Genomic DNA, 15,450 nt, shown 5'->3' with positions numbered 1-15,450 from the left:
CTTGAGTTCAAGACCAGCCTGGGCAATACAGGGAGATCCCATCTCTACAAAAAAAAATTTTTTTTAAGTTAGTCAGGCATGGTGGTCTGTGCCTGTGTAGTCCCAGCTACTCCAGAGGCTGAGTGGAAGGATTTGCTTCAGCCTGAGAGGCAGAGTCTGCAGTGAGCTGTGATGCACCACTGCATTCCTGCCTGGGCAACAGAGTGTGACCCTGCCTCCAAAAAATAAATCACCCATTTAATCTTCAAAGAAAACCCCTAAGAGAAACGCATTATCGTGACAGCCATTTTAGGGACAAGGAAACCTTCCTCCAGGACTCACAGGGTGAGTTCAATGATGAAGCTGAGATGTGAATCCAGGTAAAGAGCCCGCGCTGGAGTTGGAACCCAGGAGAATCCAATCCAGAGCCCATGAGCTTAACCTTCACATGGGTCTTCACTGTGCACAGGCCTCATCTAGGGGCCCACTATTTTTAAATTGTATGAAAATGGAACTAAAATCACTCACATAAATAAACGTTGTTTGTTTTTTTTTTTTTTTTTTTTTTTTTTTTTTTTTTTTGAGACGGAGTCTCGCTCTGTCGCCCAGGCTGGAGTGCAGTGGCGGGATCTCAGCTCACTGCAAGCTCCGCCTCCCGGGTTCACACCATTCTCCTGCCTCAGCCTCCCGAGTAGCTGGGACTACAGGCGCCGCCACCTCGCCTGGCTAGTTTTTTTGTATTTTTTAGTAGAGACAGGGTTTCACTGTGTTAGCCAGGATGGTCTCAATCTCCTGACCTCGTGATCCACCCGCCTCAGCCTCCCAAAGTGCTGGGATTACAGGCTTGAGCCACCACGCCCGGCCATAAATAAATGTTTTAAGAAATAGGTAATAGCTTTTTTGGTCAGAGTTTCTATCTTCTCAATCAACAGACACCAAAGTTAACAAGAAAAAATGTAAAGGTCTTTAATGGGTGGTTTTTTGTTTGTTTGTTTGTTTTCGGCATTACATTTTTGGCAAATCATACTGGCAACGTTCTAACTCAGGCTGGGCGACAGATTTCCAGGTTTCATTGCACCGGTATGCTGCATAACATGTATGCATACATGAACACACACACACCTATATGCATTTCACAGTCTTTTGAACGATCCAAATATTATATAAATTCTTTGGATGTTAAGTGCATTGGCAGCCTAGGAAGGTCAAAATATGAACTGTAGAAACAAGGGGTCTTGATGTGGAAATGATGGGCCCAGAGTTTGGGATCTGAGCCGGGTCAGCTCTAAGAGGTTCCGTGTGACAAGAACAAAGTTTCCGATCCCAGCAAGAGTCACCTACAGATAAGGTGGATGAGAAAAAGTGTGCTGACTTCCTTCTGCAAAAAAAAAAAAAAAAAAAGTGGACATTTTGGAAGAATTTCGAGTGGTACCAGTTAAACATCTTTAATGAGAATACTAACTTAAATGGCCTGGGGAAAGGGTGAGGAGATACAGGAAAAAGACTAAAACACGTGCACACGTTCTATAGTATGTGTGTACTTTTTATGACCAGAAAAATATCACATAAACGACATGGAAATATTCTAAGAGAAACAGTAAGTTCCTGCTCCAGGATTCAAGACCCCAATGCCTGTGGTCCCCTAGTTTCCTCCTTCAGTGTGTGGGGACAGAGCTTCTCACTGGGAATCTTGCCCTCATGCCCTTCCCTGTCTCACAGACCTCTGTTTTCTTAGCCCTTTGTCCCCATCTCCACCGCAGCGCAGCGCCTATCAGATCACATTACCGACCGTTATTTACCAACTGCGGAGTTGGAGGCGAGCAACGTGCTAGCTAGATACCATTACACAGATTCCCTGTTTTTAACCATTAAATCACCCTCTTTTACAAATGTTACTATCCCTGTTTTACAGACAAGAAATCGAGACATAAAGATTAACTAACCTGCCCGAAATTAAACAGCTCACATAACACACGGGTCACCCAACTCCCCTTACTCCAAAGCACATGCTCATTCCACTAGGGTAGTAGGCTATGTGTTAATGTCCAGGCAGGCAATCTGAAGGACTCCATTAAGTATGTGCTGGACAGAATTAAAGAAGGGGTCCTACACTGTCTGCTTCCGATGAGAAAAAGACGCAGAAAAGAAACCGCCACACGTGGAGTATCAGTAGGTGCAAGCCAAGGACAGTTTGCGGTAAACTGCCACGCCGGAAGCGAGCACCCACCATCCTAGTCTCCCGGAGTTTGGGTGGCCCCTGGCACTGTTACTTCTGCAGAAAAGTAATGGATTGAACCCGTGTAGAGGCAGCGCCCCCCGCCCCGAATCCTCTGAAGTTGTCTCCAGTCACCTAAAGAGACGTCTTCATTATGGCTCAACTCATTTGTACTGTAAATTGCTGGAGCGAAGGGCTGTTTCTTCCGCATCCCTTTCAAGTTCCCTCGGCAGGGACTACAATAAATCATCACATTATGATGCTGACAGTTTATCTCTAAAAAGCTTTCAATTTAGTTTGATGAGACAATGGCGTACAACAGCACAGTGCCGGGCACATAACGGGAAGTCCAAAAATATAATTATTATTGGAATAAAAATTCACGCCGGGCGCAGTGGCTCACGCCTGTAATCCAAGCACTTTGGAAGGCCAAGGCGGGCGGATCATTTGAGACCAGAAGTTCGAGACCAGCCTGGGCAACATGGCGAAACCCCGTCTCTACTAAAAATACAAAAATTAGTCGGCGCGGTGGTGGACGCCTGTCGTCCCAGCTACAGAGAGCCAAGATCGCACCACTGCACTCCAACCTGGGAGACAGAGCGAGACCCTGTCTCAAAAAAAAAAAAAAAAAAAAAAAAAAGTCAGCCAAGACTTGGAAAAGTTAATTTAAAAAAGGAAAATTCATGCAGCCAGTAACTATTGGACACCACTCACCAGGCACTACGCTAAACTGGGGTTAGGTGCTGAGCAAAACCAGGCCCCTCTCTAGATGGCTCTGTAGGTCCCACGACCATGGCTTAGGTGACACGGGCAGTTGCGCGCTCCACAGGCTGTCGAAAAACACTCGGGAAACTAACATTGAGAGGAAAAGACTCCTTCTGTGGGCCTTTAGGAAAACCGAGTGACTTTTTTCGTGAGGGGCACCCACGTGTGTAAGCATTCGCAGAAGCGGCAGCTGTATTACCACCGGGAAGGGTCCCCTGAGTGCGTGCCCCGTCTGAGTGCCGAGCTGGGCGGGCCATGCCTTGCCAACCCGCTGCTCGCAGCATCTGCAGGTGCTGGGGTAGGCACCGCTGCCTGACCCGGGCTTCCCGGCTCTGGGGAAATCGAGGTCGCTTTCCCCGGCTCTCTGCAGCGGGGCAGCGTTGTCCACTCCCTCCCCCTCCCCGGACGCCTCGCCCTCTTTCCCCCAGGTAGGGAAGGGTCTACGCGGGTCATAGCGGAGAGGCCACACCGCCCGTGGTGACGGCCGGTCCCGGGGAGGGGGCGCCGCCACTGCCATCCCGCCGCCCGCGCTCCCCACACCCCGCCGCAGGCGCAGCGGACTGGTGGAGTGATGTCGGGAGATCGATCGAGAAGAATCTGGAAGAATCCGGTTAGACAGGGAAGCGGGCGGGGATGGGAGGGAGGGAGGGAGGGCCAGGGGAGGCCGCTGGGGAGATCCCCGGAGTCCGAGGGTCCCAGGAGAAGGGGGAGGGGGCAGGCCGCCAGAAGGAGGCAAGAACCAGAAAAAAAAAAAGAAAGAAAGAAAAAAGATTCCGAAGCGCCCGCAGCACTAAGCCCGAACCGGCTCAGTCCCGCCGTCTCTAGAAAGTTCTGCACCCCGCCCCTCTGTCCGCGCTCCCGCTCCTCCCAGCCCCTCCCTCGCGGCGGGGCGGGACCAATCGCTCCCAGAGCGGCTCCTGACCCACCTACCCCCGCTCCCGCGCCGCGTGCAGAGGTGCTCGAGCCTCCTCGCGGTCCGCAGCCAGTGCCGCCGCGCCCGGCCTCCCGCACGCGCCGCAGGTAGCGCCCCCGCCAGCGGCCCAGGGTGCGCTCGCGCCGGTGCCAGCTCCCGGAGAAACGGCGCGCCGCGCGGAGATGACAGCCGAGGAGATGAAGGCGACCGAGAGCGGGGCGCAGTCGGCGCCGCTGCCCATTGAGGGAGTGGACATCAGCCCCAAACAGGACGAAGGCGTGCTGAAGGTGAGGGGCGGCGGGGCCTGCGGGGGCGGCCGAACCTGGGACCCTGCGGGCCGCCCTTCCGTCGCGCCCGGAGCCCGCGGCCGGGCACGGGTCGAGGCGGCCGCTTCTGCAGCCTCGCGGCCGTCCCGCCGGGGGCCGGTGGCATCGCCGTCCCCTACCGAGCTGCGTCGTTTGAGGCACCGAGGCCGACCATGCGCTCAACAGGGGGGCGGCCTAAGTGCGCGGACCGAGGCCCCAGGCTCCCCAGCCCCGGGGCCGGGGCAGGAGGTCAGGATTGCAGTGCCCACCCCGGCGCGCGCGGGGCGGTGGAGAGGGGCGGGGCGACCACCGCGGGCACGCGAGCCGCAGCCCGGGTCCAGGCCGGGCCTCCCGCGCCACGCCGCCCCCGACCCCCGCGGCGCTGCCAGCCGCGGGGGCCGCCTCGTTGGTGGCGGTGCCAGGGCTCGCCCACCCGGGCGGTGGAACACGGGCCAGGACGGGGAACGACTCCCCACGGTGCTTTCCTGGCCCGGCGGCCTTTGTGCGACGCAGGCGCGACAGGGTTCCGGCGCCCTCCCGGGGTCCCCTGCCGACGCCGGGACCCAGCGAGGTCCCCACTCGCCGCGCGCGGCGCCCCCTCCCTCGGCCCCGGGGAGGCCGGGCGCGGGGCATGCCGGGAGCTGTAGTCCCCTCCCCCCCCCCGCTGCCTCCCCGAGCCGGGACTGCGGGGTGTGGGGCGGAGACGAGGCGCTCTGCTGCGGAGCCTGCCGCCGAGTGACCGCTCGACTACAAATAGCCTGGGGAGCTGGGGGGAGGGCATCTTGACCTGGGCCGGGACAACCTGCCATGGGTCGGAGCAGGTTGGGGGAGAGTCCGGAGATGAATTCCCAGCCCGTGTTTTCTGCCTTCTCCCCATCCGCTGCTGCTCCTCATCCTGGCTTCCCACAGCTGAGCGCCGCGTGTGTGGCACCCGCTTCAGGGGGCCTTTACCTGGTCCGGAAGTGCGTCTGTCTTTGCACCAGATTATTGGGGACCTCGAGCGTCTGCTCCAGCGGCTCTCCTGTGGCATGTGGCTTCCCCTTCTCGCTGCAGCGTCCTGCTGTTTTCTATAAGATTGTTATTCCAGGAAGGGTGATTTCCCTTTTGATCCGCCATTCCTTCCCTTTTACCTTTCTACTCCTCAAAGACCCTGTCCATTCTCCATGGAAGCTTTCCCTTAGAGGGTGACCACACACCTACCAGGTGGCGCTAAAGAAGCCTGTGCGTTTCTGGGAAATACTCCAGCCCTGGTCTTCAACAGCCTACCAGTGAGGAATACTCAGCTCCCAAGTCAGAGTTTAAGGTCCCATGGAGAGCCTCTGGGTTCACTTATAACCTGGTTTCTTCCTTACCTGTTTTGAACTGTTTCTATTCTCTTCACTCATACTCCTCTCGTTCTCCTGTCTCCAAACCAGACCTTAATCTGATGACCACTGGCATGAAGGGAGGAGGAGGAAGTGTGGCATAAATACTTCCCCCTTTGCCGATGAGAATAATGATCTATTATTCAACCCTTTACTGGTCTGATCTTCCAACAACTGTAGGAGATAGGGATTATCATCACTGCTTTACAAATAAGGTGTGGAGAATTTTTAAAACTTATCCATACAGCGGAAACTTGAACTCAGATCTCTCAGCCTTTTGTCTCCTTTTTCAAACCAAGTCTTGCTGCACCTGAAGAAAGACAAGGAGGTTAGTTGACTCCTAAGTCAAGTTGCTAGTAGCTGAATCTGGAGGGACAAGTAGGCAGAGGAGGATGAACACAGAGAAGTCCCTTTATGTTCCCTCTGGAGGCTTGCAGGCAGTGTTGGTGCCCCTTTCGGCCCCAAACCCTGGGTTACTCACTTTCTCCCCCTTCCTCCCAGGTCATCAAGAGAGAGGGCACAGGTACAGAGATGCCCATGATTGGGGACCGAGTCTTTGTCCACTATACTGGCTGGCTATTAGATGGCACAAAGTTTGACTCCAGTCTGGATCGCAAGGACAAATTCTCCTTTGACCTGGGAAAAGGTAGGCGTGGTCAGTGGGCTGGTAGGATAGGTTCAAGGTGGACACAAGCTGTCACAAGCAGAAACCATTTTCTCAAGCTGTCACAAGCAGAAACCATTTTCTCAGGACCAAGCTCAGGGAGGAATGGTTTATCACAGTCTGTTAACTCTTTCGGTCACTCTTTTTTTTTCTACCGTTCTGTAACTATACTGATCTCTGTCTCCCCTTCTCCTCATCACCTCCCAACACCTTACTCCCCCTTCAAAGGTGGACTGTCTTGCATCTTAAACTCTTTTGTTCAGGGTCAGGTGATCTTTTACAGTTCTTAGACCTGGTAGCACTTAATGCAACCAGGTATCTCACCTTCTGGTCCCATTTCTAAAGGATGTTCAGCTTCCCCATGAGTGTGGTGCATTAACTCTTCAGGAGCACTGTTGGAGCCCAGAATCAGAACCCTGCTAAGGTGGTCCTGTTTGCCTCTGTACCTGCAGGGGAGGTCATCAAGGCTTGGGACATTGCCATAGCAACCATGAAGGTGGGGGAGGTGTGCCACATCACCTGCAAACCAGAATATGCCTACGGTTCAGCAGGCAGTCCTCCAAAGATTCCCCCCAATGCCACGCTTGTATTTGAGGTGAGTGTCCGGCCACTGAGATCAGGCTAAGAGCCAGGCCTTATCTCAGCCCAATGCCTGGCTGCCCTCCAGCCCTTCCTGCTTCTTGGAGACAATGTAGCCAAGGCTGAGGGCCTGGCCTTATGGGAGGAGAAATGCAGAGGGCTCTGCTGCTGCTAGTAATGGAAGTAACCGAAGCTTCTTCGGGTAGCAAGAGGCAGGCACAAGCACCTCTCCAGACTCAAAGCATGGTTGGGGTTAAGACATCTTTATCTCCAGAGCGGTACCCAGAAGAATACTGAAAGGAGTCGGGAGGTCAGAAACTATGGCCCATTATAAATGGCAGTACAGAATATTGGTGCTCTAGAGATCGGAAGAGGGAGCAGTAGCTCCCCTGTGGGTCAAGGGCTGAGAAAAGGCTTCACTAAGGAGATAGAACTTGACATTGTTCAATCTGAAAATGGTTGAGCCAATCCATGGGCCCCTGAATACTGAGAAACTGCTGAGAGATGTTGGGTAATCATTTCTAATACCTACCAGATTGGGCTTATCAGGTAGTGGGAATTAGGATTATCTGGAATGCATCCCAATATGTCCTTGTTAGTAGAGCAGGTAGCAAATAGATTGCTGTCCTCAGCTTAACTGAAATCTATGTAGTCTGCCCGCCTCTTCCAAAGTTGAGATTAGGGCAGCCCCCAAGAACTTCCAAAAAGTGCCGCTCTACCCAACTCCTCGTGACTGCCCTTGTGGTCAGATCTGCCTGGCAGTTAGTAGGGACTCTCCCGGATAAGAAAGACTGTTTCACTGCCCGTGAGTTAGTCTGGGAAAGAATTGTGTTACATCCTGTCCCACAGGTGGAGTTGTTTGAGTTTAAGGGAGAAGATCTGACGGAAGAGGAAGATGGCGGAATCATTCGCAGAATACGGACTCGCGGTGAAGGCTATGCTAAGCCCAATGAGGGCGCTATCGTGGAGGGTGAGGCAGTAGTCTGGGCTTTCAATTCTAATTCTGATATTTAGGTCTTGTGTGGCTTTGGGCAAGTCACTTCCCTTCTCTGAGCCTGTTTTCTTGTCCATAAAATGAGGGGTTGGACCATATTCTCTTTAAATCACTCCAGATCTGAGAACACAGCTAGGAGAATCTTGGGGTGATGGAGTGATGTAGGGAAGCTGATGGCATCCTTCCTCAGTCACCTGTCCTCTTACAACTCTGATACACTGCCTCTCTTTCACACCAGTTGCACTGGAAGGGTACTACAAGGACCAGCTCTTTGACCAGCGGGAGCTCCGCTTTGAGATTGGCGAGGGGGAGAACCTGGATCTGCCTTATGGTCTGGAGAGGGCCATTCAGCGCATGGAGAAAGGAGAACATTCCATTGTGTACCTCAAGCCCAGGTGAGCGGTGGGCACTTCGTAGAGCAGGCAGGCAGGCAAACCAAGATCCAGGATATAAAATGAATTGTAGAACCAGCTGTTCGTATCCTTTTTAACTCTGGCCACACCAAACATACACCATTTTGATATCCTCAGTATACTTAGAAGTGTGGCCACAATTGTCTACATCTCCTTGGATCTAAGCCCAGTATTTTCAGTCATAGTTGCTACACTTTCTCTCCTCTGCCATCAAGATTTTCTTCTCCCATTAATTTATTCAGTCATTACTGAAACAGCTACTACATGCCAGGCACTACTGAAAATTCCTAGGGGTTCAGAGACTAATAGAACATTGTTTCTGCCTTCTAATTCTATCTCACTGTTTAGTGAGGTGCCATTTAAATTAGTAATCACACTGCTGCCTGGCTATAAGTTATTAGAAGGGTATGAAGGATGCTGAGGGACCATCTGATGGTGTGAAGAGGCCGGGGAAGATTTGCCAAACATTTGAACCAACTCTCAAGGGATGGGAAGGCACTTTCCAGGAAATGGACAGGAAGCCTTTTCAGCCTGGAGCAGGTTAAGTGTTGCCAAGACGACACATAGTGTTTTTCACCCCTACAGCTATGCTTTTGGCAGTGTTGGGAAGGAGAAGTTCCAAATCCCACCAAATGCTGAGCTGAAATATGAATTACACCTCAAGAGTTTTGAAAAGGTAAGTTTGCTCAGGGTCTTCCCATCTAAAGTCAAGTTCCACCCTGTACGTACTCTGGGGTAACTGACAACTTTGTTTCTCTCCTGGGGTGTGGCAGGCCAAGGAGTCTTGGGAGATGAATTCAGAAGAGAAGTTGGAACAGAGCACCATAGTGAAAGAGCGGGGCACTGTGTACTTCAAGGTGAGCCAACAGTCACTGTCCTAAGGACACTCCCAGGAAGAGTTGCTCTGAGCCTACCCTTCCCTTGGTGACTGAGATCATTTTCTGCCAAGAAATGGACAGGTTGGCACCTGCCATCTTCACTTCGTATATGTGAGCTTGCTGGCCTTGCCAGTGGGAGGGGTGGGAGCAAGAACCTCTTGTGGCCATGTGTCACTGATGTCTGCAGGGTATAAGAGCCTGGTACCACTGAACCTGTGCCAGGTGCCTGAGCCTTTTTCCCATTCTAGGAAGGCAAATACAAGCAAGCTTTACTACAGTATAAGAAGATTGTGTCCTGGCTGGAATATGAGTCTAGTTTTTCCAGTGAGGAAGCACAGAAGGCACAGGCCCTTCGACTGGCCTCTCACCTCAACCTGGCCATGTGTCATCTGAAACTACAGGCCTTCTCTGCGGCCATTGAAAGCTGTAACAAGGTGAGGCCCCCTCAGAGGGCATGGAAGCAGCATTCACAGGCAGAGTTGAGTGCCAGCATGTCTGAAACTTCCCCTTGATGACTAGGGCAGGGAAAGCAGGGTGGATCAGTGGGAGCTCTGAGGTTACAGGCCACAGGCCTGGATGCAAGTATTCATAGCAAGCACCTTAGCTTTAGTGGTGGGAAGCAGTTGGCACAGAAGTAGGAGGACACAGGGAGTGGAAAGAATCACGTAAGAGTTTTCTCCCACCTTGGTTCTTAGCCTCTCCGCTTACCTACTTGCTTTATTCTAAAGTGAATGTTATGTCTGAAGTCTTTTTATTTCATCCAAAGACCTGCTGTCTTCCCTCTCTGCCTGTTGGATTAAATGAGGTTCCTTCCTAGACCTTGGATTGTTCCATTTAATGCCCCAAGCCTTGTTCTTCCTGGGGTGGAGCCAGCCATTTGCAATCCTGCTGGGGGTACCTTTGGAACCCAGTCTTGGCCAGATGAGCTACAAGCCCTGAGCTCCCACGATGTTGCTTCCTCCCTGCATCCTTTAGGCCCTAGAACTGGACAGCAACAATGAGAAGGGCCTCTTCCGCCGGGGAGAGGCCCACCTGGCCGTGAATGACTTTGAACTGGCACGGGCTGATTTCCAGAAGGTCCTGCAGCTCTACCCCAACAACAAAGCCGCCAAGACCCAGCTGGCTGTGTGCCAGCAGCGGATCAGAAGGCAGCTTGCCCGGGAGAAGAAGCTCTATGCCAATATGTTTGAGAGGCTGGCTGAGGAGGAGAACAAGGTGAGGATTGGGGTGGGGAACAGTGGGAATAGCATCCCTCCACGGAACCTGGCTACTGTGGGCTCTTGGTGCCTTTGGTTGTCTGTGCTGATCCCAGAAACCAAAAGTTGCCCTTTTCCCTGGAGCATTAAAGAGCATGTGTTCCCTGCTGTTGGGGCCGTGTTCTGTGATCAGTGCTGGGAACCTACCCACAAGCCCCAGAAGTTGGATTGGTTGCTCTGAGTGTAATTCCCGATTTATGTTTTCTTGTGGGCCAGGCACGGTGGCTCACACCTATAATCCCAGCACTTTGCAGGGCCAAAGTGGGAGGATCACTTGAGCCCAGTAGGTAGAGACCTCAATGACTTATGATGGCACCACTGCACTCTATCCTGAGTGACAAAATGAGACCCTGTCTAAAAAAAAAAAGCTAGATGCTTTTTGTGTGTGATTAAATAAATGATACATTTACATAGTTAAATTCAAACTGTACCAAAGTATATACAGTCAAAAGTCTGCCTCCCCCACCAGAAGCAGCTGACCCTTTAGGTTCTTATATGGTTCCAGTGTATTGCACCAATGCACAGGCAGACATTCATGTTGCTTTCTCCCTTTCCCCTAACAAGAGGCAACGTGCTCTATGATTTGGCACATACTGTGCTTTTTTCACATGATAGTAACTGGAGGCTTATTTTACATCAGTATTTAAAGAACTTTTACATTCTTCCTTAGGCTTACATAGTATTCCATTGTGTGGATGTGGCTTATCTTAGTCAGTCAGTCCCCTTTTAGTCTTCCAGTGTTGTTGGTGTTTTTTTTCTGAGACAGTTTCACTCTGTCACCCAGGCTGGAGTGCAGTGGCACGATCTTGGCTCACTGCAAACTCCGCCTCCCGGGTTCAAGCGATTCTCCTGCCTCAGCCTCCCGAGTAGCTGAGATTACAGGTGCCCGCCACCACACCCGGCTAAGTTTTGTATTTTTAGTAGAGACGAGGTCTCACCATGTTGACCAGTCTGTCTCGAACTCCTGACTTGAGTGATCTGCCTGCCTCTGCCTCCCAAAGTGGTGGGATTACAGGTGTGAGCCACCATGCCTGGCCAGTCTTAAACAGTGTTCTAAACCAGCACTGTCCAGTAGAAATATAGTATCAACCACATGTAATTCAAAATTTTCTGGTAACCATGTTAAAAAGGTGAAAAACAAATGGAATTAAATTTTAGTTGCATTTGTGTATTTTTCAAACCATCTTCAAAATCCAATGTATATTTTGCACTAAAAACACATGAGTTTGAACTAGCCACTTACAGTAGTGGCTACCATATGGGACAATGCTGCTTAGAACAGCATTGCGGTGAATAACCTTTTGAGTTCATAATTTGTACGTATACAAGTGTTTAGTTTTGTTTGAGACAGTGTCTCTTGCCCTGTCGCCCAGGCTGGAGTGCAGTGGCACAGTCTCAGCTCACTGCAACCTCCGCCTCCAGGGCTCAAGCAATCCTCGTCTCAACCTCTTGAGTAGCTGGGACTACAGGTGCATGCCACCACACCCAACTAATTTTTGTAATTTTTGTTGAGCTGAGGTTTCACCATGTTGCCCAGGCTGGTCTCAAACTCCTGGGCTCAAGCAATCTGCCCACCTCAGCCTCCCAAAGTTCTGGGATTACAGGTGTGAGCCACCAGGCCTGGCCTATACAGATATATCTTTAGGACAGATGTAGGAGAATGAGTGTATCTGTGTAATTCTGCTAGAAATTAAGTGTGTGTTTTTTCACTTGGGATGTCAGCCTCTTTGCTGTTCTCTTCCTTGCAGGCTAAGGCAGAGGCTTCCTCAGGAGACCACCCCACTGACACAGAGATGAAGGAGGAGCAGAAGAGCAACATGGCAGGGAGCCAGTCTCAGGTGGAGACAGAAGCATAGCCCCACTCCACCAGCCCTACTCCTGCGGCTGCCTGCCCCCAGTCTCCCCCCTCCACCCTGTTAGTTTTGTAAAAACTGAAGAATTTTGAGTGAATTAGACCTTTATTTTTCTATCTGGTTGGATGGTGGCTTTAGGGGGAAGGGGGAAAGGAGTAGGCTGGGGGATTGAGGTGGGGAATCATTTTAGCTGGTGTCACCCCCTCTTCCCTTCCCCCTTTGCACATGAACATATGTCCATCCATACATATTCATCAGAATGTTAATTTATTACTTTGCTCCCTCTGTTAGGTCCATTTTCCAAGGGTAGAAGAGGCAAGTGGTAGGGATGGGGTCTGATATGAACCCAGGGTGGAGAGGGAGACTCCTGGGCAGCCGTTTTCCTCATCCTTTCCCTCTCCCAGTCCATTTCCAAACGTGGCCTCCATGTGGGTGCTAGGGACATGGGAAAAACCACTGCTATGCCATTTCTTCTCTGTTCCCTTCCTCACCCCCAACGGTGTGGCTGATGTCTTCTGGTGTGATGGTGACCACCCCTTGTTCCCTGTTCTGGTATTTCCCCTGTCAGTTTCCCCTCTCAGCCAGGATGCGTCCCCAAATCCCCTCAGCCTCTTCTCCGCACGTTGCTGAAGGTCCAGGCTTGCCTCAAGTTCCGTGCTTGAGCAATAAAGTGGAAACAATAAAACCTGGGTGTCAGACAACCCTTTTTGTTCGGCCTTGGAGGGGTGGGTATGGGTGGGTACATAATGGGTAGTGGCAAAATTAAGGGGTCACCCACTTAGTCCCAGTTGAGCTTAAATTTAAGTGCAGCATCTCAAATAGACACCGTAGTTGGGCAGGAAGCAGCCCCACTATGCAGGGCTTCCTGAGCACTGCATAGGCTGTGGCTGGGACTTGCATCTATGTACTCCCTCCCTCCAGCAACCTGGCAGTTTTTAGTGCCTCTGGTTTTCTTCCCTGACACTTAGGAAGAGGAAAGTATAAAGATCTAGAAGACTGGGACACCGTGCATGTTCATTTTGAAGTTGGAATTGGTCTTCTGCCTACCTCTGATCTGGCAGAGGTATCTGAGCATTTTGGTTTCTTAACAAGGTAAAACTCCTGGTGTCACTAACCTCCGTCAGATAACTTTTACATGATTAAGGTCGAGAGTAAAGAGTGGTCATGCCCAGCTTCCTTCCCAGCCTTAACAGGAAACGGCTTGTGCTTTTTTTCTAACTATGCTTTGACCCTTAACTCCTATGGCATGACGGGGCCCTGGGAGAAGCCAGGCAGCACAAGCCAGTCATGCTGAGCTGCCTCCAGATGATCCTGGCTCCAGGCCACAGCCCGTGTCTGCCCTCATCCCTCTCTCCTACTGTGGGCTCTCCAGTCCTTTCCCGACAGTGATGTGGTTGTCTGCTTAGCCACATGCCTGTATAGTTCCTTCCAGAAGAAATTTGTAATGGTGGAAGATTGATTTCTGTGAAAATTTTCACCAAGTCATACAGCATGGCTGATGCTGGAGCCAGGATTAAAATTGGGGTGTGCAAGTCTCCAAGTGTGAGTATCCCTTGAGCCCAAGACACCAAGGATGCAGAGGGCTGTGACTGTGCCACTGCATGCCAGGCTGGGCAAGACAGTAAGACCCTCTTTTTTGAAAAAGTCCCAGTGTAACTACTCTCTTTCTGGGCTCACCGCATATCACAGCCCTGTGTTTGTGGTTTGTGTCTGGGTCCTCTTGGTATTTCAGAAGTAGTAGATTCTTACCCCTGCAGCCAACAATCATCACTAACTCATTAAGCATTTATGGGGTAAGCCTAGCACTGTACTGACAGCATCACATGAGTTAAACTTAATCCTTGCAACCATCCTACAAAGAAGGTATAACTCTAATAACCCTATTTACAGATAAGAAAACCAAGACTCAGAAGTTCAATGGAAAGGTATGCCTGAAATGGGAGGTCTCTGAATTAATCCAGACTCTCCCATGAGGTTCATTTGGCTGTGGGCAAGTCTTGAGCTTCTCTCCTCATCTGTAAACATTGAAAGCATTCCTAAGGTTTCTTCCAGCTCTGCATCCTGTAGGATTCCAAGAATGTAAAACTGCATTTAACTGTGGAACATTTAGAGATAAGTCTTAGTTTATGTAACATTAAAACTGTCTAGTGAGGATGTTTTGTTAAAATGCCTACAAGTCTAAGCCTAAAAATAATCGTACCACATACTCAAGTCTGCCCTGGGTCAGTGCCACAAGTTCATTTCCCAGTCAGTTGTCCCTTCCTACCAACACTTAAATCTTTCTATATGCAGAGAAATGTGCCCGAATAAAGAAAGGCTAGCAGCAAGCAGCACTGTGAGCTGTTAACAAGCTTTGCACGTGGTCTCCAGGAAGACTAAAATAGGGTTTATCTTGTCCTAGTGCTGGTTCTAACATCGAGTTCTATGCATTTTTATCTCCCAAGTATTTCTCCTCCCTCCACACTAGTATCACCCCCTCCCATCACCATGCACTCCAGCCTGCTCTCCTGCAAAAGGCTCCGATCTTGGATTCCCTCCTGCCCCACCTGCAGTTCACTCTGTACTGCATCCAAATCGTGTCCCTCCGAGTACTTCAATCACTTTCGATGATTTCCCATCCCATTTAGGCTAAAGAATCCTTATGGCCCACAAAACCCCACGAGGCTTGGCAAAGTGCACTTAACACTTGCCCTCTGTACCAGCTTTGCCACTCTGAGGGTGAATGGTGAACTGTATTCCATTTCCACTGGAGAAAAAATATGTGAAAGGCACTTCATGCAGGACTAGTAAAGTGTAGTATCTTTTTTTTTTTTTTTGAGATGGAGTCTCCCCCTGTCACCCAGGCTGGAGTGCAGTGGCGCGATCTCGGCTCACTGCAAGCTCCGCCTCCCAGGTTCACGCCATTCTCCTGCCTCAGCCTCCCGAGTAGCTGGGACTACAGTCACCGCCACCACACTCAGCTAATTTTTTTGTATTTTTAGTAGAGACGGGGTTTCACCGTGTTAGCCAGGATGGTCTCGATCTCCTGACCTCATGATCCGCCCGTCTCGGCCTCCCAAAGTGCTGGGATGACAGGCATGAGCTACCACGCCCCACCTAAAGTGTAGTATCTTTTTAGAAAATGTCATTACTGGAAAAGAAAGTTAGAAACCAGAACTACTCATACCTTATTCCTGTTACGTCTCAGTGACTAATTTTCCCTTTCCAAATGCAAAACACCTCAGAACCTTACAAGTTGAAATGACAGTGCACTAAGGGCAGTGCTGAATAAA

At 50.8% G+C, this 15,450-nt stretch overlaps 1 protein-coding gene across 1 annotated transcript; it reads left to right on the top strand.

Moving 5' to 3' along the window:
• The first annotated feature begins 3,861 nt into the window (after positions 1 to 3,861).
• FKBP4 (FKBP prolyl isomerase 4) lies at positions 3,862 to 12,863 on the top strand. Its single transcript, XM_030938701.1, has 10 exons — positions 3,862 to 4,159; positions 6,043 to 6,187; positions 6,658 to 6,800; positions 7,634 to 7,754; positions 8,017 to 8,173; positions 8,777 to 8,867; positions 8,965 to 9,048; positions 9,318 to 9,503; positions 10,045 to 10,284; positions 12,074 to 12,863. The coding sequence occupies exons 1-10, from the start codon at positions 4,055 to 4,057 to the stop codon at positions 12,179 to 12,181; spliced, it is 1,380 nt and encodes a 459-aa protein (XP_030794561.1). The 5' UTR covers positions 3,862 to 4,054; the 3' UTR covers positions 12,182 to 12,863.
• Positions 12,864 to 15,450: the final 2,587 nt, after the last annotated feature.

This window comes from Rhinopithecus roxellana, chromosome 10, assembly GCF_007565055.1.
Source record: "Rhinopithecus roxellana isolate Shanxi Qingling chromosome 10, ASM756505v1, whole genome shotgun sequence".
Taxonomy (NCBI): Eukaryota; Metazoa; Chordata; class Mammalia; order Primates; family Cercopithecidae; genus Rhinopithecus; species Rhinopithecus roxellana.
The sequence above is the reverse complement of the archived record's forward strand: the minus strand, read 5'-3'. Positions and strand labels throughout refer to the sequence as shown.

What these genes read in the sequence shown, in the direction of transcription:
- FKBP4 (XM_030938701.1), top strand. Translation starts at nt 4,055, where the DNA reads ATGACAGCCGAGGAGATGAAGGCGACCGAGAGCGGGGCGCAGTCGGCG. An exon ending in AGGACGAAGGCGTGCTGAAG is followed by an intron (nt 4,160 to 6,042) that starts GTGAGGGGCGGC and finishes CCTTCCTCCCAG; the next exon opens with GTCATCAAGAGAGAGGGCAC. An exon ending in TGGCTGAGGAGGAGAACAAG is followed by an intron (nt 10,285 to 12,073) that starts GTGAGGATTGGG and finishes TCTTCCTTGCAG; the next exon opens with GCTAAGGCAGAGGCTTCCTC.